The 27,145-nt window shown below is 49.7% G+C and overlaps 1 protein-coding gene across 1 annotated transcript in view; it reads left to right on the top strand.

Annotated features, from left to right (window-relative positions):
- The window catches only part of FRMPD3 (FERM and PDZ domain containing 3), a 64,197-nt gene that overhangs the window by 13,569 nt on the left and 23,483 nt on the right, over nucleotides 1-27,145 (top strand). Inside the window, exons 4-12 of the mRNA XM_019949402.3 lie at nucleotides 2,707-2,811; nucleotides 6,255-6,362; nucleotides 9,149-9,280; nucleotides 10,966-11,085; nucleotides 14,528-14,664; nucleotides 14,999-15,125; nucleotides 17,159-17,248; nucleotides 19,081-19,260; nucleotides 26,634-26,778. Coding sequence (XP_019804961.2) covers nucleotides 2,707-2,811; nucleotides 6,255-6,362; nucleotides 9,149-9,280; nucleotides 10,966-11,085; nucleotides 14,528-14,664; nucleotides 14,999-15,125; nucleotides 17,159-17,248; nucleotides 19,081-19,260; nucleotides 26,634-26,778 — 1,144 coding nt within the window. The remainder of the gene's footprint in view (nucleotides 1-2,706; nucleotides 2,812-6,254; nucleotides 6,363-9,148; nucleotides 9,281-10,965; nucleotides 11,086-14,527; nucleotides 14,665-14,998; nucleotides 15,126-17,158; nucleotides 17,249-19,080; nucleotides 19,261-26,633; nucleotides 26,779-27,145) is intronic.

The raw sequence follows: 27,145 nt of genomic DNA, 5'->3' as shown, positions 1-27,145 counted from the left end.
TCAGTCCGCTGTGGGGGGTGATGGCTAATCCAAGACTCAGAAAATCTGGGTTCTGTTTTTTGCTCCACTACTCAGTTATTTTGATGCATTGAGTAAACTGTATCCTCTTCCCTGGCCTCCGTTTCTTATGTAAAAATGAAGGGTGGACTAAATGGCCCATTCAGGTCTCTAGACATGCCTCATTCCACACTGTGCACGAGGGCATTCGATGACGGATGATCACAGAGAAAAGAGAGGGCGGCTGTCAGGTAGAACAGAGTTCACCTACCTTGGGTCTGGCACCTCCGGTGGAAATGTGACTACTGTGGAGACAGAGTCAAGCAGAGCTGCCTGAACAGAAGTACAGATCCTTCTATCTTGCCCCCTCCCTTTGCTCCTGCCACAGCCCACAGCCTCCACCCAAGATTTGAGCACCAAGTTGTGCAACACAAAGGCATTTCTCGACTTCCATGAACAATCAATACTGTAATCACTTTCTGCAACGATCTCCAGCCCTGGATTTCCTTGTGCTATATTGTCTGCTGCCAACAAATTGTCTCTGTGGCTCAGGAGGAGAAGTCTAAGGTTCCTTTAGCTCAGTGGTTCCCAACCTTAGCTGCATTTTGAAATCATCGGAAGCTTAAAAAGATACCAATACCTGGGCCCCAGCCCCAGGAATTTAAAAATGTTTTAAAAGCCCCGGGTTTTTTTTTAAAGCTCCTCCCTCCGGTGTTTCTGCCCTCTAGCCGGCACTGAGACTCAGTGGCTATCTGCAGTCTGCCCTCTGTGGGGAGTGAGATTGTCGGCTCCGGAAGAGAACACAGCTGGGACCAGGGCCCAAGAGCTGACGAGGACGTTTGTTGCTGGTGTGTCTTTATCTTAGGGCCCTGCCCTCCTGTGGCTGATCTAGTAAATGAATCCCAACCGCAGCGTTAATGGCAGAAAATAGCTTAATGTATTGCCTTCCCAGCTGGTGGGGACCCTTCAGGGCCTTAACACAAAGGAATGCTTGATTGTAGGGCTCGCAGGCTCCACGTCAAGACTGGTAGGGGAGATGGTTTGAAGGAGCCCCAAGCCTGATTTCCCCCTTCCTCATCTCAGTAAATGGCATCTCCATTCTTCCAGCTGACTCCTCTGTCTCACCTCCCACAACCAGTCCGTCAACATAGCATCTTGGTTCTATCTTCAGAATCTAGCCAGAATCCACTCACTTGGGATCATAGCGCCATTATTACCATCTTGGCCCAAGCCTCCATCATATTTTAAACTGTATTCCTGCAGTAGACTCCGAACAGGTCTCCCTCCTCTGGCTGCCACCCTCCCTCCTCTGGCTGCCACCCTCCTGTACTATTTTCCACACAGCAGACAGAGGCATCCGTTTTAAATGCAAGTCAGACCCTGTCTGCTCAAAACCCTCCGGTGGAGCAAAATCCAAAGTTCCTGACACGGCTTACAAGGCCCTACGTGATCCAGCCCCCAGACTCCTCTGCGGCTCCCCGCTCAGTCATTCCACTCCGGCCACACTGGGCTTCCTGGCTGTTCCCCACGCACCCCAGTCCTCCTCCCACCTTAGAGACTTTCTTGTTCTTTCTTCCTGGAAGGCTCTTGCTCCAGATGTCCTCATGGCGGTCTCAACCTCACTTCCTTCAGGCCTCTGCTTAAATGTCACGTCCTGGAAGAGGTCTTCCCTGACGGTCCCGTCTAAGATAACACCCCGGCCGCTCCCCACCCTCACGGCCTCAGTCTCTGCTGTAGTCCCTCACTCTGCTCGATTTGTCCTCGTGTCCTTATTTGCTACCTAAGAGATATTTCTGTGTTTATTGTCTGTCTGTCTGTCCCTGCTAGGATGGGCGCTCCCTGAGGCCAGGGAGTTTTGCCCATCTTGTTCACTGCTGGATCCCTCATCACCTGGAACTGTGCCTGGTACAGAGTGGGCCCTCCCTAAATTTGTCACACGGATGAATAAATGCCCCCAAAGACATGAGGGTGCCCCTCACCAGGGCTCCTGCATTTCCTCAAATCCACGGCCCACCCAGGAAAGACTTAGTTTCCAGCATTTGCTAACCATGCGTCCTGCTGAATTTGTGGGAGCTTTCGAAAACTGGAGAGCCTAGCTGATTGAGCATTTCTTATAGAATTGGATGAACAAAGTAGTGGAGAGCCCAGAACTAGGAAGCCAGGACACCTGGGTAAAATCCCTAATGGCTCTACTCCCCAATAGTGTAGAAATAGTGGAGAAATCCTTTTGGAGGGCTAGACCTCCTTTCTTCCACATCTAAAATATTTTCTATGAGCCTCCATCCTAGGGGCAGGGCATATCTTTGAAGTGAATAAGATTATTTCTGTAAATCCTTTGCGATGTTCATATTCAGACGTAATAAAAACCACCATTTAGGTATATCTCACATTAAGAAAATCAAATATTTAAAACTTCAGTGCATGTTATTACAAAGAAGTTTTGCAAACTCCCCTAGGCCTAGAGCATTAATAATGGGATTCAACTTACTCCAATTCGATTCATGCCCAGCTTACAGAGAACATACCAGTCACCTAAGGAAGCACTTAGCACATTGCCTTGCACCTAGTAGGGAATCAATACTTATTTATTGGCTTATTGATCAGCAGGGCAAAGGGTACCCATACGGAGACATCTTAAGTCCCGTGCAGCAAAGGTCGGGTTTTTCCCAGGGATGGAGAACTCACCAGCCCTCTCTGTTCTTTTTCCAGTCCCCCAAATCCGCCTTCATCAGTGCTGCGAAGAAGGCCAAGCTGAGATCCAATCCCGTGAAGGTCCGATTTTCTGAGCAGGTGGCAATTGGAGAAACAGATGCAGTAAGTGCAGCTTCGGCCTCCTCCCCGCGGCCCTTGGCCAGAGTCGGCCTGGCCGTCGAGGTCTCGCTCTGGGCCAGTTGCTCATCTGCTGCTCCTCAGAATGGACAGCATTATGATGAAGGGGTTGGAGCGGGGACCTCGGGACTCTGGGTGGGTATTGAGTGAGGGGTGTGTGGCATCCAGAGAAGCCCTGGGCATTGTGGGGAGAAGGGATATGTATCAATACTCTCAGAATCCTCACGGTGCTTCAAGAAATTTCCGTCTCTAGCACAGTGCTCCATAAACATCGTTTGGCTACTTGAAGGAAGGAAATAGTGGTTTTCTGAAGAGGTGGTGACATTGAGCTCTCTTCACGTTGAAGTGATCCCACAGCTCCAGGTCTCAATTGGAGAAGACTGTGCAATGAAGGGTGAAGCAGCCTGGGGGAAATGATATAGACTCATTAAGTCACAGAGCTTTTAGTAGGCACCGGCTGTGTTCCCAGCGTTACAAGGGATGCAAAATAAATGCCTGTTCCCTGCCTCTGGGTACCTCTCAGTGATGTTGGGAGTACAAGCGGCTCAGACTGAGACAGTGTAGAATCCACCGCAGGGTGGTATGATTTCGAGGAGCAGGTGATGCTTGACCGCCCATGCCATGCAGCGGCCAATCTGGGGGGTCATGGCCAGCCCACTCTTTCGCACTGCTTTGTGGGGTTAACGTGAACTGAGCCATCTGTTCCAGATAAGCAAATGAGAAGAGGTGGGTGGAGCGCAGAAAGATGTGTATTAAGCGGCCATGGATAACTCCGAGTCCTCTAGGAATCCGCAGAAGTTGGTGACATCCCATGGGGTTGGGTGAGGGAAGGACAGCCGGAGCTAACAGGCACTGTGTGCATTTACAGGCTGTCCTGGGCTGGACTCTCGGGAGGCCCGTGGCATTTCTGTAGTGAGGAACAGCTGCAGCTGAGACAAGCTAGGAGGCCCAGCCTGAGTGGAGAAATCAGTAGGTTGCCAGGCACCCCTATAGTTCTTTGAGGCAGAGCCACCCAGACGAAGGGATGGATAGAGGACAGAGGTGTCTTCCGTCTCCATTTCCCTGACTCTCATACCCAAACTCCACCTAGGCCCTCCTCCATCCCTGTTCAAGGAAGGCTGTGAAGCCCAAGTGACAACTGGGCCCCATTGGCTAAGCCATCGGAATAATTGGTGGCTGAGCTCCGTGTCGGTCACAGAAGAAGAGGTTGAAGAGAAGCCGGGGCCAGTGAGCAGAGAGGAAAGGGAGTGGTGTGGAGTCCTTGTGGATCGGAGTAAAGCAGATCCTGAGGTCCAAGTCACTAAGGGGACATCTGTGTCCTGAACCCTTGAACACCCAGAGGAAGTGAGGCTTGAATTTGGAGAGTACAGATAGGTACAACCTATCCCGTCTTGGCATCACCGAGTAACCCACCAAGGCCAGGCCACCCAGTGAAGAATCCCTCCTCTCCTCCCCCTCCCCTTCTTTCCCTCCTTTTTCCTCCTCTTTCTTCCTCTCCCTTCCCCACTCCCTCTTCCTCCCCCATGATTCCCCTCTCCACATGTCACGTCTAGCCACAGGCAGAAGCCGGCCCCCACTGCAGACCAGTCTGCACATAAATGCCCCAGTGTAGCTAGAAACCCCCCAGGGTTACTCTGTCGCTCCAGGACAGGCTCCCGGACAGGCCACCAAGCATGGTGGAGGCTCTTGTCTGGGAGAGACACAGGGATCAACCTTCTCACTCTCACTGTGCTCAGGAAATGATGTCACAATACACGCCCACCACCACCACCCCAGTGTGGACCGTAGCAGCTTCACCACCGGTCAGGTCCCGGGGGGAGTCCAGGCCCAGGTGACTCCCAGCTACCCTATCATCCCTTTCTCTTGGTGTTCCAGCGCTTTATTAAGTAGCCAGAGCAAAAATAAATCCTGTGGGTGTTCCTTGCCAGCTCTATTTTTAAGCACAATCAATTAAGTAATTATCTGAGTCCAACCCAGTGTGCTAAATAAAACCAGCCACCGCTGAGCGTCATCAGCCTGGGAATCCGGGGCCTCTGGGCTTGGCGGGAGCGAGGCGTCTCGGGATCAGGGAGAGGACCGGGGAGTCACTTTTCCAACTTTAGATCCCATCACTCCCCACTGTGGCTTGACTCCATCACGAAATGATCTGATGTCATGATAGCACCACCCCCCTCCCCCTACCACACCCTGACCCAGGAGGACTTGCTTATGTTTTCATACTTTGTCCGTGACAGTCCCTAGATCTGGACTGTTCTTGTCTGGCCTCTCTAATAGTCCACGCCTGCCACCTCCTTTAAAATCAAGATCCAATTCACCTCATCTGGGAAACCGTAGCTATCTTATACCTGTTGGTTTGATTTGGTGTTATTGTTGTTCTCTAGTGGATTTGCGTATGTGTGCCAGGTCACTACTAGTGTAAGGCTAGACCCTGGTCCTCTGCGCTTGCTGTAGCCCCGGGTATTCGAAAATGCGCTTTGGGGGCTTCCCTGGTGGTCCAGTGGCTAAGACTCTGTGCTCCCAATCCAGGGGGCCTGGGTTCGATCCCTGGTCAGGGAAGTAGATCCCACGTGCCGTAACTAAATGATCCCGCATGCCACAGTGAAGATCCCTCACGCGGCAGTGAAGATCCTGTGTGCCACAACCAAGACCCAGTGCAGCCAGATAAATTAATTAATTAAATATTTTTTTAATGGGCGTTGCCAGTGGTTCTCAATCAGCGTCAGTACCGCCCACTCTCAGAAAGCTTTTCGGAACATCTGAGGGTGTTTGGGGTCATCCCAACGATTTGGCATGCTATTGACATTTATTATCTCAGAGTCAGAGACGCTAAATGTCCTGCAGGGATTATGGCAGTCCCTGAATGATGAGTTGTTAGAGGTATGCAGACATGAAAGAGCACTGTGGGTACCGGGAATGGTAAGATATGACTGGAAAAGTAGGCAGGGGCCAGGTCACAGAAGACCTAGGATGCCTTGAGGGAGGGAGACTGGCAGAGCAAAGGCATGGACATGGAAGTGATCTCGATGTGTGAAGGGCCAGGTGGAAAGGCAGGAGTCAGGAGATAGGAGCAGGTGAGTGAGGCAGGCTCCTAAGGCCTTCCATCAGCCCTTCAGAGTGCGGTGGTCTCTATGGGCCAAGCCCCCTCTGAGCTGCGGAGCTTTGAGCCACAGTAGACTGTGGATGTGCAGTGACATCGAATGAAGGGTGAGCTTTGGATATGGCCCAGTGTCTTCTTGGAGAATTCGGTTCTGGTCTCCACGTTAACATTATCACTGATGGGTTCTTTCTTCTGTATCTCTGTCCTTCCATACCTTTGGTTCCCTGTCTCCTTCACTCACTCCTTTCTCTTCCTTTCCACGCCCCTCCTCTGGCTTCCCTGCTCCTTCTAAATGAGTCCCCCTCCTTGTCCTTTCCCTGCCTGTTCACAGAAGATGATGAAGAAAGAAGCTCTTCTCCTCATCCCCAATGTCCTGAAGGTTTTCTTAGAAAATGGGCAGATCAAGTCGTTCACGTTTGATGGCCGGACCACTGTTAAGGTACCCACAGGGTCTCCTCTCCCGGATTGGTGTTGTCCTCTCTTAGGAGGTGCTCTCCTCTGGAGCACACACCCCTGCTGGTCCTTGGGCTCCTCTGAGTCTGCACCAAGCCGCTTGCTACCAGAGCAAGGTGGTCTTGGTCTTTGAACTCCTGCTTCTGGGAGCACCCTGTTGCAAAAACATACAGTCCTCGGATGACTGTGGTGAGGGAAAGTTGAATGCCCGACTGTGTGCTAGTGACTGTTTGTGTGTATGTGTGTGCGTGCGTGCACGCATGTACACGTGCATGCATGTGTGTATGCATGCATGTGTGCACACATCTGCTAACTGTTTCGTGTCCATGTTACACTGCGTCCTTCAAGGAGTGCTTAGGAGCTAAGGAGTATGAAGATCATTAAACCATTTATAAAGCAAAAGTGATTTAAATGGATACAATAACACCTACGCAAGTTTACACACAGAAATCAACAAACCATCTCTCAGGAGATTAGCTTAGCCATGGCTTGCTTTTTAAATACCAGCCAGCTCTTAAGCACTGAACCAAGATTTGAAAAGTCCACCAACAGTCCCTTTGGCTATTCCTTTCCCAGGAAGAGCAATTAATGAGCTCTGATTCTTAACGGCTCAGCCAGGCATCTAGAAGTTGTAGTTATTCCCTTAGTCCTGAGGAGGAGAGGCGATGTACTATTAACCCTCAGGTTCAGCTCTGCTCTGGGATAGAAATATCTGCTCCTGCTTCTTCTGGATTCTCTCCAGAAAGAGAATGCCATCCCCAGAATGAATGTTTCCATGCAATCAGTGCTGCCTGCCCAGAAAACCCACCTTGGCCCACGAATGTCCTGAGGTGCCCCTGCTGGGGCTAAGACAACCCTATAAATAAAGCAAGCCCTGGGCCAGGAAACTTTCCCTAAGAGGAGTTATCAGGTGTTCAGAATTGGCTTTGCCAGCGGTTCTCAGCCAGGGTTGGCACTGTCCCCTCCCAGGTAGTTTTTAGGAATGTCTGAGGGTATTTGGGGTCATCCCCATGGTTTGGCATGCTACTGGCATTTGGCATCTCGGGGTCAGAGATGCTAGATGTCCTGCAAGGAATGGGACAGTCCCCGAATGATGAATTGTCCTGTCCAAAGTGCCAGTAGCGCCCGAGTTGCAAAAGCCTGGGCCTAACCCGTGTTGATTGAACCGAGAGTTTCTTAGGAAGGCTTAGTCCTGGGTGGGTCCCCCAGGGGACTTAGGACCAAAACACACTCCTTAGGGTGCCGCAGAATGGTCTCTTGACTATCGAAGGTTTCCGTCTATGGGAGGGACATTGAAACTAGGCCACCCAGGGGTGTCCAAGTTCCCCTCCTCCAGATGCGGGTATCTCTCTGTGTCAGAATCCTCCTTTGTGTTAAATCATGGACCGGTATGTCCGTTGTCGATCTGTCTCCACACTGGAGCATTTACTCCTCTCTTTCCCCGTGGAGGCTCCTCTGAGCGTCCTCCCACCTCACAATGTCACCGCCGTTAGTGCTTCCAGGTAGCCCCAGCCTTCCAGGACAGCAGCGTCCCCTGGCTTGTGACCTTACCATGACTTCAGGGAGGGTGCACTGGCTGTTCATTGGAACTTGGACAGGCTGCCAGGCCGCTTGTCCCAGAGAGGTACCTGGGTGAATTGACAGCCTGGCATGGGAGCTGTTAGACTTGTAACACCGGTTGGCAATCACCAGCTTGGCCGTCCACAGTCCCAAAGCAGCCGAACTGCAGAGAAAATCTCATCTCTCCCTGCCAGCACTTCAGCAACACTGGCGCCTCTGTGACTACTTGGATAATACAAAGAGATATTCTCAAGTACCCACCAATTTCCAGCCTAACATTTGAATAGCTAAACAGCTGTCAATGTTCGCTGAGGGGCTTGTTTGGCAACCCTGGCTGGAAGGGAGCTTCGCATTCCCAAGCCTGCTTCTTTCCGGCCTTCGGGGGCTGAGCGATGCCGATTCTACGAACACACACGCTGGAGGCCAGTGTATGCTGAAGCCACAGCAAATAGATGGTAGAAGTCTCAAAACTGACATGTGGGCAGCCCCCATGGATCTGCTTCCAGACACCCTAATATCAAGAGTAGGGCAGCGGAGCAGAGTGCAGAAGTAGTCAAATTCATGACTGTACATAAAACACATGACATTGTTCCTCTGCGTGGATGCATTTTTCAAGTTGCTAAATTGATCGTCTCTCAAAGCCAGCTAAATCAAAGATGAACATTTTGCCAGTAACTCCAGTCATTCAATTTAGGTTATGAATCCAGAAATCATCTACTTTTTAATCATGTAATTGTGGCTTTGGCTTTTGTTAATTCCTAAGTTGCCGGACAAACCAGAGTGAACATTCTGACTCATGTGAGAAGCTGAGGGAAGAACCAACACAGTGCCTGGCACTTAGGACACACTCAGGAGACAATTTGTTGAATGAAAGGAGAGAGAGGGGGAGGAAGGGCCATGACCTTCTTTTGCCATATGCCTGGCCCGGCCAAGTTCAGAAACACCTCCCTCCACCCCCTGCACCTGTGGTGTTCCCCAGGGCCCAGGCCTCTGAACAGCACTCCTGGGTCATTCTCCTCATCCTGGAGCACCATGCCTGGGCTACCATAAAGGCCAGTGTCTCTGTCTGGCCCACTTTCCCAGCCTCAGCCTTCCCCCCAGGACTATCTTTCTGGATGTTCAGTCCCCGTCTCCCGTTTTGGGTCCTGTCCTGCTTAGAGTATCTTAGAGCTGGAAGGGATCTCTCTCTCAAGGCTCTTTTGTCTTCCACAGGATGTCATGGTGACATTACAGGACCGGCTTTCCCTGAGGTACATTGAGCACTTTGCCCTTGTCCTTGAATATGCCGGGCCAGAACAGAACCACAAGTTCCTGCTTCTCCAGGACAAGCAGCCCCTGGCTTATGTAAGTAACTCCTTTGTCCTGGCCTGATAGCTTTGCATATGGCCTTTAGTAGAGAAGAGGCCACCAGGTACTCTCCTTCTGGAAAATTCATCATGATATGCTCAGCCAGCTCCCAGAAGTCCCAATTCTCAATCAAGATCTTTATGACCCACCCACAGAGGCCTTTTCAAATGTCTCTTGGGAATTCCCTGGATGTCCAGTGGTTAGGACTCTGTGCTTTCACTGCCAAGGGCCCGGGTTCAATCCCTGGTCAGGGGACTAAGATCCCACAAGCCACACAGCACAGCCAAAAAAAAACTCTGTAAAATGTCTCTTGTGACCTAAGAAAGGCATGACAGTTGTTAGTCTTGGTGGTCACTAGTGGGGAAAGCATGGGGTGGTGATTTACCGCGTGCAAGACTGAATTGAGCAGTGTCAACTCCACTGTCTCCTGGAGGTCCTGCTAGACTTTTCCTCCTGCGAGGGGAAACTTTACCTTCAGGGTGAAGGCTGTAATATGGAAGGATGAGCGAGTGGAGTCTAGTGAGACCTCTGAGGCTAGGACACATGTGGGCTGGGAACGGGCTGGGTGCGACCAAGCATAGACAGCATGTCACCCGTGTCAAGTTCCAACGTAGAGTAGGAGAAAGTGTCTTATCTTCCCAGCCTCTGGAAAAAGGCCAAGGAAATCCAGGATTGCTCGATAGTATTTTACCAGTGGTGATGCACCATGGAGAGCAAGAGAGGCAACCAGGGCCAATCAGTGTTCCCAGGGAGTGGAGACTTCCTTCCCTGGTGGTCCAGTCGTTGAGACTCCGCGCCTCCAATACAGGGGACGGGGGTTCAATCCCCGGTCAGGGAACTAAGATCCCACATGCCGCGTGCCGCGGCCAAATAAATAAATAATTTCTCAGTTGCTTCAAAAAAAATATATTCCCAGGGAGGGAGGGAAGGAGTTGGAGAGAGACGGCTGGGAAGAAATGTCTGAAGGAAGCGAAACAAAAGCTGAAATCAGACACGCAAAAATGAAAGGATTTAGGAAAGAAGAATTCTTCAAGTTTAGCTCTCAGCCAGATGCACTTCAGAGACTCACAGGTTCCAACCTGTGAAGGAAAGGTGGGTGTCCTGCCTGGAGGGATGCCTAAGCGCCTCCCCACCCCTCAAGGGGCCTTGTGGATCCAACTGGTCTCTTGTTCCAAATGGGATTTTTAAGCATTTTTATTACAAAAAAATCTCAAATATACACCAAAGTAGAAGGAATTGGATAATGAACCCTCATTACCTATCCCAGCTTCAGCAGTTACTGGTATATTGCCAGCTTGTTTCAGCTACACCTCCAAATGGGATTTTAAGTCTTTGATTTGCTTTCTCATAAGCAACTTCCTTTGCTTGAGGCTGAGCCCCTCTGCAAGGCAAAGGCATTAGCCCCGCAGCAAGAAGAGTCAGAGAAGTTGCCAGGAGCCCTTGCTTCCTACCTCATGTCCTGGGCCTTAGGTTGTTGATAAAGGCCAAGTCGTGGATAAGTGGTTCGAAAATTCTAGTCACTTTGGGTCAGAAGGGCAGAAAAGACTTAGCTCCTCATCACTTTCCCCAGTGGTAATTGGGATCAGCCAGGCCCTGCCTTGAAGAGCCGCCGAGCTGACTCCTGGCACCCAGCCACTGATCCCAGCTCTCTTTTCCTCCCACCTCTCACCCCTGGGATTCAGGTAGTGCAGCGGACACACTATCATGGAATGAAATGCCTCTTCCGGATAAGTTTCTTTCCCAAAGACCCGGTGGAGCTGCTGCGTCGGGATCCTGCTGCTTTCGAGTACCTCTACATCCAGGTAGAGTCTGGCTTGGGGATACACAGACAGACAGACCAATGGACAAACAAGCTGGCAGGCTGTTCTGCCATCACAATGAAGTCGCTATGTAAGTTTTTCCAACCTTCAGGTAGCTCTGAAGGCTCTCTTATTTTCTGCTACCGCCGTAGGCCATGGTCAAGTTGGTTGGCCTGGCAGCCTGAGCTGGCTCTGGCTCCAAGTCTTGTCTGTTTGTCTAGACAGATCTTATCAGTTTTCAGGAGGAAGCAACCCCAGTAACTCTGGCATCTTCACAGCATACCCCGGTTTAACAAGTGCATTTGAGTAACAGGAGGTCCCAATCCCCAATCCCGAGCTCCACTAAGGAGATGGTTCCCAGTTCAGTTCATCCAGAAACGTTTGCTGAGCACTTCCTCTGGGCCAGGCCCTGTGCTAGGTGCTGACAATCAAGGTGGTCAAAGAACTATCCTAGATCGCTAGAGCTCACAGGCAGATATGTGCACAAATAAAGGCAGTGTGACAGGCACGCACCACGAGGATGGCAGGGTACAATGTCAGTAGGGGCACTCAGGAAGCAATTTGCCAACTCTCCCTGGGAGGGGCACGATGCAGGCTTCACAGAGGAAGTGATGCATGCGTGCTGTTAGCCTTGAAAGATGAGTGGATGTTTGCTGGGTGCAGAGATGGATGTTTAGTTCAGATAGTTTGGAATTTGGTGACAGGACCTTGTCCACCCTCTCTCTCCCCTCTGTGATGATGTGTTCAGCTGTCTTCCTTTTCTATACTGAACGGCTTTAGTGAGGTCTAATTGACGCACGGCAAACTGCACGTATTTAAAACGGCAGTGTGATAAGTTTTGACATATGTTTATATCCACGAAACCATCACCGCACTCAAGATATTAAACACATCCAACACCCCCAAAAGCCTCCCCAGGCTCCTTTGTAATTCATACTCCCATCTCCAGGCGGCCACCGACCTGCTTTCTGTCACTGCAGATTACTTTGCGTTTTCTACAGTTTTATACAAATGAAATCATAGCGGTGTGAACACTTATTTTGATCTCACTTCTTTCACTCAGCATAATGGTTTTGAGGTCCACCCATGTTGTCGTGTGTATCAGTAGTTCATTCCTTTTCATCGTTGAGTAGTGTTCTATCGTATGGATGTATAAAAATTTGTTTACAGTTCACCTGCTGATGGACATTTGGGTTGTCTCCATGTTTTGGCTACTACAAATAAAACTTCCATGAACATTCACGTACAAGTCTTTGTATGACATATGCTTTCTTTTCTCTTGGGTAAATACCTAAGAATGGAATGGCTTGATTCATACGGTAGATCTATCTTTCTTTAATTTCTTGAAGAAACTCCAGTGCTGTTTTCCAAGGTGGCTGTACCATTTTATGTAAGCAGCAGCCGTGTGTTAGAGTCCCAGTTTCTCCACATCCTCACCAGCACTTGGTGTTAGCAGTATTTTTGAAGTTTCCGTCATTCTAATAGCATGCAGGGGTATCTCATTCTGGTTTTCATTTGCATTTCCCTCATGACTAATGATATTGAACACCTTTTCGTGTGCCTCCTTGTCATCATACAGCTTTTTTGGTGAAGTGTCTATTCAACTCTTTTGCCCACTTTTTAAATTGGGGTTGTTTGTTTACTTATTATGGAGTTTTGAGAGTTATTTGTGTATTCTGGATACAAGTCATTTGTATGTTATTTGCAGTTATTTTCTCCCAGTCTCTAACTTGTCTTTTCAGTCTCCAAAGAGTGTCTTTCACAGAGCAGAAGTTTGAATTCTGATGAAGTCCAGTTTGTCAATTTGTTCTTTTATGGCTTGTGCTTCTGATGTCATATCTAAGAAGTCTTTGCCTAATCCAAGGTCACAAAGATTTTGCTCTTAGTTTTTTCTAGAAGTGTTATCATTTTAGGTTCTACATTTAAGTCTGTGGTCCATTTTGAGTTAACTTTTATATGTGGTACAAAGTATTGACCAAAGTTCTTCTTTTTTCCATATGGATATCCAATTGTTCCAGCACCATTGATTGAAAAGACCATCCTTTCTCCATGTAGTTGCCTTTGTGCCTTTGTGAAAAATCAGTTGCCTGTATATGTGTGGGTCATTACTGAACTCTCCATTCTATTCCATTGATCTATGTGTCTATCTTTATGCCAACATCACACTCGTTTGATTACTGTAGCTTTATATTAAGTCTTAAACTCAGGTAGTGTCTGTTCTCCAACTTTGTTCTTTTTCAAAGTTGTTTTGGCCATTCTAGGTCCTTTGCATTTCTATGTGAATTTTAGAATTAGTTTGTTAATTTCTACCAAAAACCTGCCGTGATTCTGATTGAGATTGTGTTGAATCTATACATTGGTTTGAGTCTTCCAACCCATGAACACAATATATATCTATTTAGGGCTTCTCTAATTTTTCTCAGCAGTGTTTTCTACTTTTCAATGTACAGGTCTTTCACATGTTTTGACAGATTTATCCTTAATTATTTCGTTTTTTGATGCTATTGTAAATGGTTTCGATTTTAACTTTAATTTCTGATTGTTGCAAGCATGTAGAAATACAGTTGGTTTTGTATATTGATCTTATATCGTGCAACCTTGCTAACTCATTAGTTCTAGTAGTTTTTTTTTTTTTTGTAGATTCCATTGGATTTTCTGCATAGATGATCACTGATGGAGTATTCCTTTTACACTCTCTCCTATGCTGTAGTGAAACCACTGTGGCTCTCTAGTCTCTTAGCTCATCCTGGTTTCACCTCAGCACAATGGGCAACTGGTCTAACCAAGGCTGAATCCTTGATAGCTGGGATTCTGACCTTCAGGGTTTAGGGGTTGTCATACCTTTGGCCAGTAGTTCCAGGAGACCCTTTTTAGGATAGCATAGGGAAGACTGACTCATCACTGCTTTGATCTGCAGACCCCAAGGAAAGAATATCTGCCCCATCCCTGCAATCCATCTCTCACTGTGGGCTTCTGGGCCAGAGACCTGTAGAGAATCCCTCCCAGTGTCTCTCTTCCTTTGTTCCCATCTGAGCTGGTAGAGGAGCCTCCGATGGCTGGGGCTGGGGGGCGGTGAGTATAGGCCCCAGAGAAAAGGCAGAAAGGTCTCTTGTAACAGGAGGAAAGAAAGGGAGTGTTGCCATGTCTCACTTTTGCAGCGCCCTAGATGTTCTGACCATTTGTGCCTTGCCATTGTGTGTACCAGTCACTGAGAAGGGGGCTGTCCAGTATCCGCTGAATGAAGCAAATAGTGTCTCTGAGACCTGAGGTTCCTCTGTTACCTCTTCCCCAAGGGCAGAATCTTCCTCTTCGGCTTGATCTAGGATGCTTACTTACACCACGAGTTTTTTCTAGGATATAAGGGAGTCCGTGGGGTGGGGTGGGGTGGGGGGTGGGGAGGGAACGTCTCCTTTAACTGACGGGTTTGGACTGCCCTCTCTCACAGAGTCGGAACGATGTCATCCGAGAACGCTTTGGAATGGACTCCAAGCCAGAGATGCTTTTGGGCCTTGCTGCCCTCCACATCTATATCACTGTCTCAGCTACTCGACCTAGTCAGAAGATCTCACTCAAGAATGTGGAGTGAGTTGCGCCAGGGCCCTTCCGGATGGGGGCAAATAGCTGTGTAGGGAGAAGGTGCAGTGGTTGAGCTGTGCTCTGCGTTTTAGGAATGTGGGCCTGGGATGGGAGTGAGAATTGGAATTCCTCACACCTAGACCAGGATGCCCTTGGGCTACAGCTTCTACTAGAGAACTGTGGCCAATGTTACTCGCCTGCCTCCAGCCCCTCTCTGTCTCTCTCTCCTAATCTCCATTCCTCCATCTCTGTCTCAGATTTCAGCTAGTTTCTGTCTTACCATTTTGCTTTCTCTGTCTCACCTTGTCTCTCTAATTTCTTACTTTTCTTCTGCTTTTAGGAAGGAGTGGGGCCTGGAACCCTTTCTTCCCCCCTCCCTCCTACAGGGCATCAAAGAGAAGAACCTCCGGAAATCTCTCTCTCAGCAGCTGAAGGCGCACCAAACACATCCTTCCAGCAGCACCAAGGTATCCAGAGTAGGCCACCGGGCACCCTGCTCGGGCACTAGTGGCCATGGGGGACTCCTGTGTGCTTTCCCAGCAGGTGTGGTCTTCTGGGGAACCCTCCCCACTGTTTTTGACTTGGATACACATCTAGCTTGGCCAGATATGGGGCATGATTGTGGAGAGGGGTTTTCCCCAAGCCTGAGACACCCCCAGAGACTGCTCAGTGGCAAGTAACTGGGAGAGCCCAGGGTCCTCAAAGCAAAGGGACAAAGGTGCAGGAGGAGAATATTCTTGGGTCGTTCCACCCATTTAGTCAGTGCTGATGAAGCACTTGTGGTGTGGACAGCACTGGACCCTGGGGAGACATGTTTCCCGTGGAAACAACTGCTCTGTCCCTCATCAGCTTTCTAATTCATCAGCCCTGGTACAGGGAATTCTGGGAGATAAAAGCCCAGCCCCATGGGGCAAGGCCTGACCTGGAGAATGGGTCGCCGGGTGGCGGGTGGAGGACTCAGGTCACTGCTGTGCTCTCCCGCGCTTTCCCGCTCCCTGCCTTCCCAACCCCGCAGGCCCTTCTCAGGCTTGCAAGGCTCAGTCTGCTTGCCTAGGAGGCAGGCGGGTGGTGAGGGGCACCAGAATCCACATGCAGATGGAGACACTGGACACAGTTGCCCCCTTATATTCCACCCATGCCAGATTCCCTGCATTACCAACTAGCTTCTCTTTTAAGACGCAGATTTCCCCCGAGAGTTAAGCCATTCCTACTTTGCTGTGCATATTTAATCAGATTGTTTTCTTCCCAGCTGAGAGCTTCAGGGCTCCCAACCATCTCCTCAGCAAACACTTTTTCTGAGCGCCCCCCACCCCCAGTGCTTGGGCCGGAGATACAAAGATGAAGAAGGCCCGGTCTCTGCCCTCAAGTCAGGCACGGGCTGGTGGGGAAACAAGAGGCAGTCACAACACAGTGCGACCAGTGCAGGTGCCCTGGAAGCGCGGAGGAACAGCAGCCAGCCCAGCCTGGAGGAGATGGAAAAGGCCAGGAGTCGGTGCATTTGATGCCAGAGTTGGGTCTTAAAGGACAGATAGAAGTTTGTCTAGATGAGTTGCGGGGAGGAAGACTTTCCCAGGCAGGGAGATCCAAAGAGATCAGCAGAAACCAGTGCGGAGGGTTCAAGGAAGCTGCCTGAGTGGGGTGCGGGCAAGAGAGGAGGCCAAAGAGGTTGGCAGGAACCTGTTCACGGAGGGCTTCGTGTGCCGTGGAAAGGGGTCATCCTTCACCCTGTAGGCAGCATGGAGCCACTGAGGGCTTTAAGCGGCCAGTGGTGTGATTATGTTTTAGGCTGTTCCCTCTAACTGAAAATGTGGAGGGATGGAGGGAAAGGAGTGTTAGTACTGAACGTAACCCGGCTGCCACCGTGATGCAAGTGGAGGACATCCAGGCAATGACCACGGGGCTAGAGAAGAGGGATGGGTAGGGTGGAGAGGGACTTAGGAGGTAGAATCAAGATGATCTGGTGACTGGTGGCCCTCAGGTGAGAGGCTGAGGGAAGAGTCCAGTGTGACTCACAGGTTTCTGGCTCAAGTGCCCGGGGGATGCGGGTACCACTGATGGAGACTTTTCTGCCAGAGGAAGAGCAGGCTCGGGACTTAGAGGTGCTCAGGATAAAGGTACTGAGTGCGACCCCCAGTTGGGGAGGGCCAGTACCTAGTGGCCATCAGGGATCTCAGGAGAGAGGTATAGATGTCGTGGGGTGTTGGAGTTGGGGAAAGGCGTCGAAATTAACCGAGGAACAAAATGAGTAAGCTGGATTCTTCAGGAATGAAGATCGGGGGATAGGAGGAGGGTTTAGGAAGGGAGATGGGATGCTAGAGTCTGGCAAGAGCTGTCCAAACTGGAACCTTCCTGTGGTTCTCCCGAGCGTCCCACAGTGGGGCTTTCTGACTGGTCTGACTAGTGCCTGTCCTAAGCTGTTGACCCTCCTTCCTGCGGACATGGGTTTGCTTTTCCTGTGCACCTCAAGTTTCTCATATTTCTGAGTCGGTTGTTTCCACAGGGCTCTGCAATTCAGGCCAAACTCCAGTATCTTCGAATTCTGAATGAACTTCCGACGTTCACGGGCGTTTTGTTCAACACTGTGGGCCTGGTCAGTGAGGGCAGCGAGGGGGAGGGAACCCTTCGGGGGCGCTTGTCCTTGGCTGGGGGGACAGGAGAGACTCCATTAGATCTTTCAGGTGGCATGCTCTGTCCTCTTCCTCCTTCTTCTCCCTCTTCCCTCCCGTGGTGCTCTGGTCCCGCCTCTGGTAAAATGGTGAAAGTAGGAGGCAAAAAAATAAAATAAAAAATTTCAGGAATTCCCCGGCGGTCCAGTGACTAGGACTCCACGCTGTTACTGCCCAGGGCCTGGGTTCGATCCCTGGTTGGGGAATTAAGATCCCGCAAGCCTCGCGATGCGGACAAAAAGAAAAGATAAAATGTAAAGTAGGAGGCTATATTTGTTAACAGTATCCCTCTAGGCTCTTTTGTGCCCCCTTTTCTCAATTTCAGAGGTTAGCAGGCTTTTTTTATAAAGGGCCAGATAAGTGAATAGTTTAGGCCTGGCCGGCAGGCCATGAAGATCCCTGTCGCAACTACTCAGCCCTGCCTTTGCAGCATGAAAGCAGCCGTCGACAACGCATAGACACATGGGCCTGGCTGTGTTCCAATATCTCTTTGTTTACGGGACACTGAAATGTGAATTTCATGTGATTTTCACATGTCACAAAATACGGTTCTTTTGAATTTTTTCCAAGCATTTAAAAATGTATAAAACCATTCTTAGTCCGTGAGCTGGACAAAAACTGGCAGAGGGCTGGATTTGGCCTGTGGGCCAGAGTTTGCCGACCCCTGCCCTGTTTCATTGCTCTTACCCATATTCCCTCAATCCCCTAGCCCAGACGTCCCCCCTCCCTGCCAGGGCCTTCACTATAGCAACGCTCCTCTCCAGTGGGGCACAAGTGGTCCCCCTAAGACTGTGCCCCAGGCTAGTTTACCCTAGTGAGCCTCGGTGAAAGGAAATTCAAATCATCTTGCTGACTGGATCCAGGTGCTTGTCACGCTCTGGGGAACACGCTGTCATGCTCGTGGGGCAACTGATGGAAAGCCGCTTACCGAAGCGTCTAGAGCAGATGGAATAGGTTCCTCGGGAATGATGCTAATGCCAGGGAATGGGCCGGCAGAGGGCTCAGGCTTGATGGCGTCAAGGAGCCTGTCACGACCACTTAAGGGAATCCAGTCCATCAGGCGCAGAGGTGGCCACTTACATACTGGGATTTGAGGATTACGGAAAGCCCAGTGCTGAAATTCTTATAGGTCATTCCTCTGGGGTAAGACTGCTATAATGCCTATTAAAGGGCAAATATCTTCTTAGGGAGGGAGGTCCCCCTCCACTCCTCCAGTCATTAAGCGCCCAGTCAACCTTTGACACCTTGGGCAGAGTTACTTTGTCACTTCAGCTTTTAGCACCAGGTGAGAAGTGCAAGTTCAAGTGGCTGTTGGTGAGGAAGGGTAAAGACCAAACACAGGATGTCACCTGTTCAGACAGAGCACCAGGTGGGAGCCTTGAGTGGCCTGAGGCAACAAATGGAAAATCCCTGGGGCTTGGTAGGAAGAGGGTGCTTCCAAGGCGCCAAAATAAACCTCACCTATTTGACGATTTTGCTAGAACCAGCCCTGCTGCTGCCCTCTTCACTCTCCCTTCTGCTGAGGCTAATGTGTCCATTTGGACCGATGATCCGGGGCCCTGGCCTGAGAACAGGGGCATCCCAGACCATTTTCCCTTCGAGGTTGTCCTCTGGCCCTGGCACTGAGCTCCAGATGTTTCCAGACCTTCCAGCAGAACCGGTCCAACGCCTGTTTTCTGTTTCCTCCTCCCGCCTCCTCTCCTCACTTCCTCTGCCCTTCTTTCTTTGAATGCTGCCCACCACGCTGGGGCACCAGGATGAGAAGCAGTCGGCCACCACCCTCCTAGTGGGACCCCGTCACGGCATCAGCCATGTTATTGACCTCAAAACCAACCTCACCACTGTGCTGTCCGAGTTCAGCAAGATCAGCAAGATCCAGCTGTTCCGGGAGAACCAGGGCGTGGCCCGGGTGGAGACCAGCATCATGGATGCCAAGGTAAGCGCGGCTTCGAGGGGCTACTTCTTCCCAGGAACAGGCCTTGGGAACAGAGGAAGAAGTAAACTTGAGAAACAGAGTGTCAACCCATTAGGTGAGGTTCAGTGATTCTGAAGTGGTTCAGACCCTGGGCCTTTGGGGGCTCATCTTTCTTTCTGTTCTCAACCCTCTGGGACACTGTCTTGACCCCATATTAAGATCAGGCGGTGCTAGGGAAGGCTAGAAAGTGTCTGATCAACCTGTGACAGGTTTTCAGCAATGGGCAGGGGGATTGGGGAACTCGGAGCTACCTCCCAGGCCATTGCTTCCCAATCTTTCTCGTGTCACAGCACACAGAGAAAATTATATTCATGCAGGACACTGGGTTAAATGGACCAGCCCCGGGGACTCTGGCCACCCCAGGCCCCGCCTGGCTGCCCCTGAGGCTGAAGGGATATGTGCATGCCAGTTAGGGAGCTCTGCCGTAGGCGTGCACACTTGGATCCATGGATGAGAGGGTGTCTGAGTATGTGGACAGAACCAAGGGGGCCTGGGGAGACAGGGAGCAGGCAGAACCTCGTCCCCATTTCACCTCCCAGGGTCCAGCTCTTCTCGAATCTTAGAACCTTTCCCATAGATCAGCTCGTTCAGACTGGCAAGCAGCTGTCGCCTGTGCAGAGTCTGACAGCCGTGGTCAGCCGCCTCCTCCATGGCTCTCCTGTTTCAACACCCAGTGACCAGTGTGGGTGGCGGAAGGCCGGCCTGCCAGCTGGCGGATGCTCTTAGAGGAGGTGCAAGTTTCCTTTCTTAAAGGATTTCCCGGGGGGAGATATTGTTAGCAGATTAACAGGTGGAACGTTTGCTCTTTCTAAAAGAGCAAATTATTTATTTGTGTCTTTGTGAAACCCAGGAAGCTTTATTATGTTGAGTTTTCCACCTGTGATTCACAGGCTTCCCATTGGTTTAGGAACCTGCCCGGAGCTGATATTTCATTGGCTTGTGGCCACTACCTCAACCAATGATTGCTGCCCTCCTCAGATGTTGCTGGGTAAAAAGCCAAACGGACAGGTAGGGAAGCGTGGGAGGAAAGACAAGACATGCAGGGGAGATATGGCTTCCTGAGAAATAAAAAGGGTTTAAAACTAGAAACACCTTTCCAACCAAGTCTCCTATGTTCTACGAGTGATTCTCAATGTTGGCTACGCAATAGAATTTCCTTGAGAGCTTTTAAAAACTACAGATGACTGGACCCTACTCCCAGAGATTGTGATTTAATTGGTCAGGGTACAGCCTGAGCGTCAGGATTTATTTCTTTTTCACTTCCCAGGTGATTCTGTAGTACAGCCAGGTTTGAGAACCACTGACCTCTGGGTCCAAAGCTCTGGGAGGAACCAGCCCAAGCAGGGTCAGTGGATGTTGCCTGAGTGAGGAACACTATTCTCATTTCTAGGAGTGATCTGGCCACAGTTGTGGGCATGAATGCTGCCCAGGAGGGGTCTCGCTCTTAGTGGGGAGACTCACAAAGGCACATGACCTGCCTTAATCACACCACATTGGAACATGTATGGAGTTCTGGAATCAGACAGACCAGGTTCAAATCCCAGCTCTACCACTTCCTAGCTGTGTGGCCTTGAAAAGGTGTCTTAACTTCTGTGAACCCTGATTTCCTCAACTGCAAAATGGAGTGCCTTCCTCCATAGGTTGTCGTTCAGGATTAAATGAGAAAATGTAGGTAAAACGTCTTAGGACACTGCCTGACACAGAGTAAGTAGTCAACAAACGAGACCTGTTATTTTTCCGAAGCAAAACAGCAATGAGGAGAAGTTCATATGAAGTAAAATTTTGTAGGTAAGTGTGGTGTGGAACATGGAACAAAAGAAGAGGAAGGGGTTAACCAGAACTGGCTTCCCACAAGAGGGTATTTGAAGCTGGATCTTGAAGTGATAGGCATGGATTAGCAGGGAGAAGTGGGATGTGTTCACAGGAAGAGAGTAAGCACAGAAATAAGTAAGCCATATGTGCAGGTCGATAAGCATAGTTGCTTGACTGGAGAGGAGAATAACGAGAAAAGAGATTGGAGAGAGATTGGCAGTGGGCAGAAGAAGCTGGTGAAAAGCTTCGAAGGCCAGTCTGAGGAATTGAGAATCCTAGTGGGAATCCACTGTAGGCCCTTGAAGAGAGGAGTGACAGGATGGAAGCTGACTGGGACCAATGTACCAGATGGTTGTCTGCAAGGCTAGTGCCAAGCCAGGGAGGCGGGGAGGGGATCGTAGTGCTAGTGCAGGTGTGAAGTGACAAGGGCAGGGCCTGAGCTGGAGGAATAGCAGTGGTAATGGAAAAGAAAGAGTGAGGATGAAACGTAGAATCACTAAGAGTGCACGCGTATCCCCTTACACATTCCTGTCTTGCACACACAAAGCATAAGTCATACGTAACCCTTACTGCCTGCTGCCTATATCCTGAGTGCACTGAACGACAGTGCTGCGCACGCAGCACACGGACGGTCCAAATCGTGGGTGGGTGAAGAGGTGAGAGCCTACGTCGCAGGATAAACAGGACATCGTGTTGGTGCATGGAGGGGGCTACGAGAAGGTTGCACTTTGCTGAGTGAGTGCTGTGGAGGCAAGAACTCAAAGGTACCGGTCCCCTGGGACTCAAGGACCGTCATCTTGTACACTTACTCCTCCAGACCCCTGGATTCCGATTTTGTTTCCCTGTTTTCAGGGATGCTAGCATGAGGTAAGGCTACCCCAAAGCCAGTCCCCTCCCTAGCTGGCATCCCAAAGTGCTGGCTGTGTTTGAGCTCCCAGGGCACCCCAGGAAGGAGATGGGGCTAGAGCATGTCAAATTAATGCCTGCTGTACCTTCTCAGGGCTGGCCATGCCTCCAACTCCATTCTCCTTTTCTCCTTTTCCATTTGAAGATGGCCTGGGCATATTTAGTTACAGTTTTCACTCAGCTTACTTGCTCTTAGTGGGGCAAACGTGAGGTAGTATGCAAATATCTTTCTTCAGGAGACAGCACAGTCTGGGAATGAGACAGCTCTGGGCCACTACCATACCCCATTACCACAGGAGCCCGTAAGGGGGGAAAGTAAACCATCAAAGGAAAGTCCCAAGGGATCTCTTGCGGGCCAGTGTGTCTCCTCTTCTCGTGTTTGAGCCTCATTGCTCTCGTGCTTTCTGTCGGGACAAGCATTACATTAGACGTCATGATCATTAAAATTCTATTTAAAATAAAATGTTGTTTCTGAAGGTTTCTAAGAAAACCTATCCAGTCTCTTTGCTTGCCTGCCTTTGATTTGATTTTTACCCCTGCTGGCAAAAATTGCTTCTGTGTCCCTTTTGCCAGCTGCATTTGGCCGGTGCTGGGACCCAGTGGGCTGTGGGTGGATGCAGACGAGAGGCTGCTGATGTGCTGTGCTGAACAGTTCGGGCTGTGTTCGGCCCTCTCTGGGCACAAGGTTTTGCCTTCATGCTGTTTTATTACCGACATTGGGCTGTATTGGGGGTAAGAGAGAAGAGGGGAAATTGAAGGCAGACAGTTAAGTCCATCAGCCAGTTAGGCACTCAGCCTCCGATCTGTCCATCGGCCAGCAGACCAGCCAGCCAGGCGGCTAACCAGTCAGGATGTCAGGCTGGGAGGCATTGTGCCTGTCCTGCAGACAGCTCGTCAGCAAGGACATCAGCGAGTCAGGCTACTCTGCAGCCAGCTAGTCTATCAGTCTCTCCATCAGTCAGCCAGCCAGTCAGCCTGTGCTTTGGTCCAGTGGTCTCTCATTCTGTTTGTCAGCCAATGCCATTTCCTCAGAGAAGCTCCCTCCAGCTTCTGAAACCAAAGTAGTCACACATGCACACATTCACACCCACCCATCCACCCGTCCCCCAGTCCAGGGTATTCTGTGTTCTGGTAGGTCTCTCTACTTTTCCTTCATAGTGCTTATCATACCTTGCAATCATATTCCTCTGTGTGATTATTTCATTTATGTCTTTGTTTTTTTTTTTTTTTTTTTTTTTGGCCACACCACGAGGCTTGTGGGATCTCAGTTCTCCGACCAGGGATTGAACCCAGGCCACCACAGTGAAAGCGCTGAGTCCTAACCACTGGACCGCCAGGAAATTCCCTTCATTTATGTCTTATTTCCTGATGGTTCATAAACTCCACGAGGGCAGGACCTGCGTTGGCCCCATTCTGGGATGCACAGCTGCACATCCCAACGGGTCGCGTGGTCCATGAGCCATCTAGCCAGCGCATAGCAGCTTGCTGGGTGGACAGAGTGGGGCACGGGAGCATTTCAGTCAGAGGGAACAACATAGGCTAAGGTATGAATGGGTAAAACAACAAGGCCTCTCTAGCACCCTGTAAATGAGGTGGTGTTGCTGGAGCATACGGTGAGGGACGGTGGCGGGAGGAGGGCAGAGTTAGTGGGAGATATGCTTGGAGCTATAGGTTGGGTCACAAGAGGCTTTGTGTGATGTTGGAAGGCAGTGGGTTTTAGGTGATGTGCTATTAAAGATTTTAAGTGAGAGTTGTGTTTTAGGAAGACACTCAGGCAGCAATATGGAGGTGAAGTGGGTAGAGCCTAGAAGCAGAGAGGCCGATCAGGAGGCTACTGAAGGTCTTGAGGTTAGTGTGTCCCCACCTTTTCCATATCATGAAAATGCCACAATTTGTACGACCCACTGGAATAAACAGATGAGGCACCTTGTGGCCAGAGGCAACAGGACCCAGAAGCCGAGGGGCTCAGGATCTCAGCACACTTGTGACCCATTCACATATACCTTGAGAAGTTTTGGCCTTGGAGGAAGATGTTGAGGGTCCGAAATAAAGCAGTGGCAGCAGTGACGGCCATGATGTCTGTGAACGCTCTGGAGGCCAGCTTAGCAGGTCTTGGGACCTCATAGTAATGGCGGTAGCAGCTATCCATACCCAAACCTCTGTCATTGGTGGTAGGGGGTGAAGCAGAAAGGAAGGGCATCTTATTCTCCCCCACCCCCATTCTATTCCCCTTCTGTCTCTACTTTGTTGTACCCAGAGTTGACCATTCTGTTGTGATTAAGAAGCATGCATTAACTGGAGGTACAGACATCCCCTCTGCCCCTTCCAAATGATGACCCAAAGGTAACGTCTCATCCCTGGTCCCTTTCTCACTGGAGAAAGGAGACATTGCTCTTCCGAGTATGGATGGTTCCTTTTTTTTCCTGATGGTATTGAATGAGTTCCATAGGAGCATCGCTAACTCATTGCCTGTGGGGCAGAATCCGAATGCCTTACCGTGGCGTGCTGTAGAATTGGATGAACAATAACTATTAAACAACTCAAGAGAGGATTCGATCCAGCACAAGATTGTACGATATAGACCCAGCACTGTACGAGCTCTGAGATAGGAAGAGTTCAAGGGGGAAATAGACTAGAGATGGTGACTTTGGGATCCCCAGCTCAAAAGTGAAAGTTGATGCCCTCGTGGAGAACTGAGGGCTGAGCACTGAGCCTGGGACATCGAGTGGGGAGGTTGCACAAGAAGAGAGAGACAGAGATGGAGGTGGTCAGAGATTATAGAACCAGAGCACAGTGTCACCTCACAGAAACAGAAGCCAAGAGAAGAATTTCCAGTGGACAAGGAGATCACTGTTGACAAATGAAACAAGCTGAGAGGTGTGAAAATGAATACAGACAATTGTATTTAACTGGAAAGAAGCTTTTCTCTTAGATCAGGTGGCAAACTATGGCCCATGAACCAAACCTGACCCGCCACTGCTTATTTCTGGAAACAGTTTTCTTAGAATACCGTCACATCCATTTGTTTAGCTTACAGATGATCTATGGCTTTTCTCACACTACAATAGCAGAGGTCTTGCAACACAGCCCGTGTGTCCCACAAGGCCTAAAATATTTACGATTTAGCCCTTTGCAGAAAAAGTTTGCCAACCCATGGTCTATATGAACTGAAAATATTCAACTCAAGCTACGTGTCAGGATCCTGAGAAATAGCAAAGAAAACTGGTACAACTTTAGCTAAAAGCTGAGCTGGTTTGGATTCAGAATTGTTCCCAAGGTGATGATCCAGCCAAAGAAGGCTAGTCTAGTTGGTGACCAAGTTCCATCAAGTCTTCATTGTGTCCCTTTTTACTGCCAGTACCCTAGTGGGGGCCCTAATCACCCCTCACCTCACTCCTCACCCCTCACTAGTCAGAGAAGAGACTCATTCCCTGCTCTTAATTCTTTTAGCTCTTAATGCCTGGTCCGGGAACCCTCAAAAGACGAGATGCGCCACGACCCCATGGCTCCCTCTTCAGCCAGTCTTCAGTGGTCTTTATCTGGAGGCCACTGCCCTATGGCAGGGAGAATACTCTCATGGCTGACTTCAGTCTGACCCAGATTTATTTTCAAACCATAAAATTACAATGCAGATATTGGGAAGGTTTCTTAAAAAGGTACTGATTTTTTGGGTATATCGTTGCCAGGTCTCTGAAGCAGTCAACTAGCTAACGCCAAGATTAATTTGACTGATTTACGGTCAGGAACAGAAGTCAACAGGGTATGCTAGTATTTTCCAACGTGGGTTAAACAAGACAAAACAGAAAAAGCAACCCTACTACCATGAGCTGTTCTATGAAAATAGATTTTTCCATCAAATAATTGGAAAAAGTTGGAATACTAAAGCCCTCTGGAAGTTTCACAGTGCACGTTAATATATTAAAGGATCTGAGAATTCCCATAAGTATAACTATCTGCATAGCTTTGTTTAACTCAGCATTTCACCACGTATTTGACCAAGGAACTCTTTTAAGGAGCACCAGTTAACATCGTGAGAGCACTTTGGGAAACAGAGGAAAACGGGGGGGAGAGCATGAAGGTCTGAGCAGGACTGCAGACCATAAAGACTTTGTGGCCCAGAAGACACAGTGAGAACAAGGTTGCACAGAGTGTCCATGTCCGGGGGGCTGTTCTGGGTACCATAACGGGTTATAGCGATGAGCAAGAGATAGCTTGTGCACTTGAGGAACTTCCTGTCAAGGATGTTCCCCAACCTAGCCTAGACTCCCAGGTTCAGCCCTGCTCTCCCGGCAGGCCTGCACATCTGCTGAGCCCCAAAAAACCCAAACAGCCACACAGCAGTCATGTGATGTTATATTTTAGTCTTTTTCAGTAAAAGTGGTTCATTAAATGTGTAATTAAAGGTTGATTTAGTTTTGATACCTGGGTAAGAATTTACTATAAATGAATTCTCAAATCAGAAGAAATTATTTGTCAGGCTATGTGCCTTAATTTGGGGTTCAGAAAGTATGTTCTCATAACTATGCAAGTCATCTTGCCTTTGCTGTTGTTCTGTTGGACACGCACCTGCTCCGCTCCTTCCTGTGTCTTCACATTTCCTCCCATGTCTCCCCCAGCCTCTGGTGCTGTTGATGGAGTGGCCCGAAGCCACCAACTTTGCCTGCCTGATTGCGGGGTACTGCCGCCTCCTGCTGGATTCCAGGAAGATGGTCTTCTCCAGGCCTGCTAGCCAGCCTCTCCCACCTCCAATGATCAAGGCAGGTAGGGCTGAGTCTCGGTTTTCAGTGTAACAGAGGCCCTTTGGACCCTGGAGACATGGAATGCTCACCCCATTCTGCCAGCGCCTGGTTTACCAGGAGCCCATGCTGTACCACTGCGTCCTACGTGGCACAAGACAGTGGAAAAGACAGCTGGCCTTCAGATGGGCCTGTCCCACAAAGGATGCCTGTGACAATACCTTGTGTCTTAGTTGATCAAGGAACGTAAGATAAAAATAGCAAACGAGCAATACGTAGAGCCAATTCGAGAATTGCATTGGATCTAAGGCAAAGCTTTAGAGCTACAGTGATCTAAGAGAGATGCACGGGTGTTCTGGCTTAGTTGAAAGTGGAGGTGGAAACTGAAGCTA

The sequence above is a fragment of the Tursiops truncatus genome, chromosome X (assembly GCF_011762595.2).
Source record: "Tursiops truncatus isolate mTurTru1 chromosome X, mTurTru1.mat.Y, whole genome shotgun sequence".
Lineage (NCBI taxonomy): Eukaryota > Metazoa > Chordata > Mammalia > Artiodactyla > Delphinidae > Tursiops > Tursiops truncatus.
This window is presented reverse-complemented; position numbering and strand designations above follow the sequence as displayed.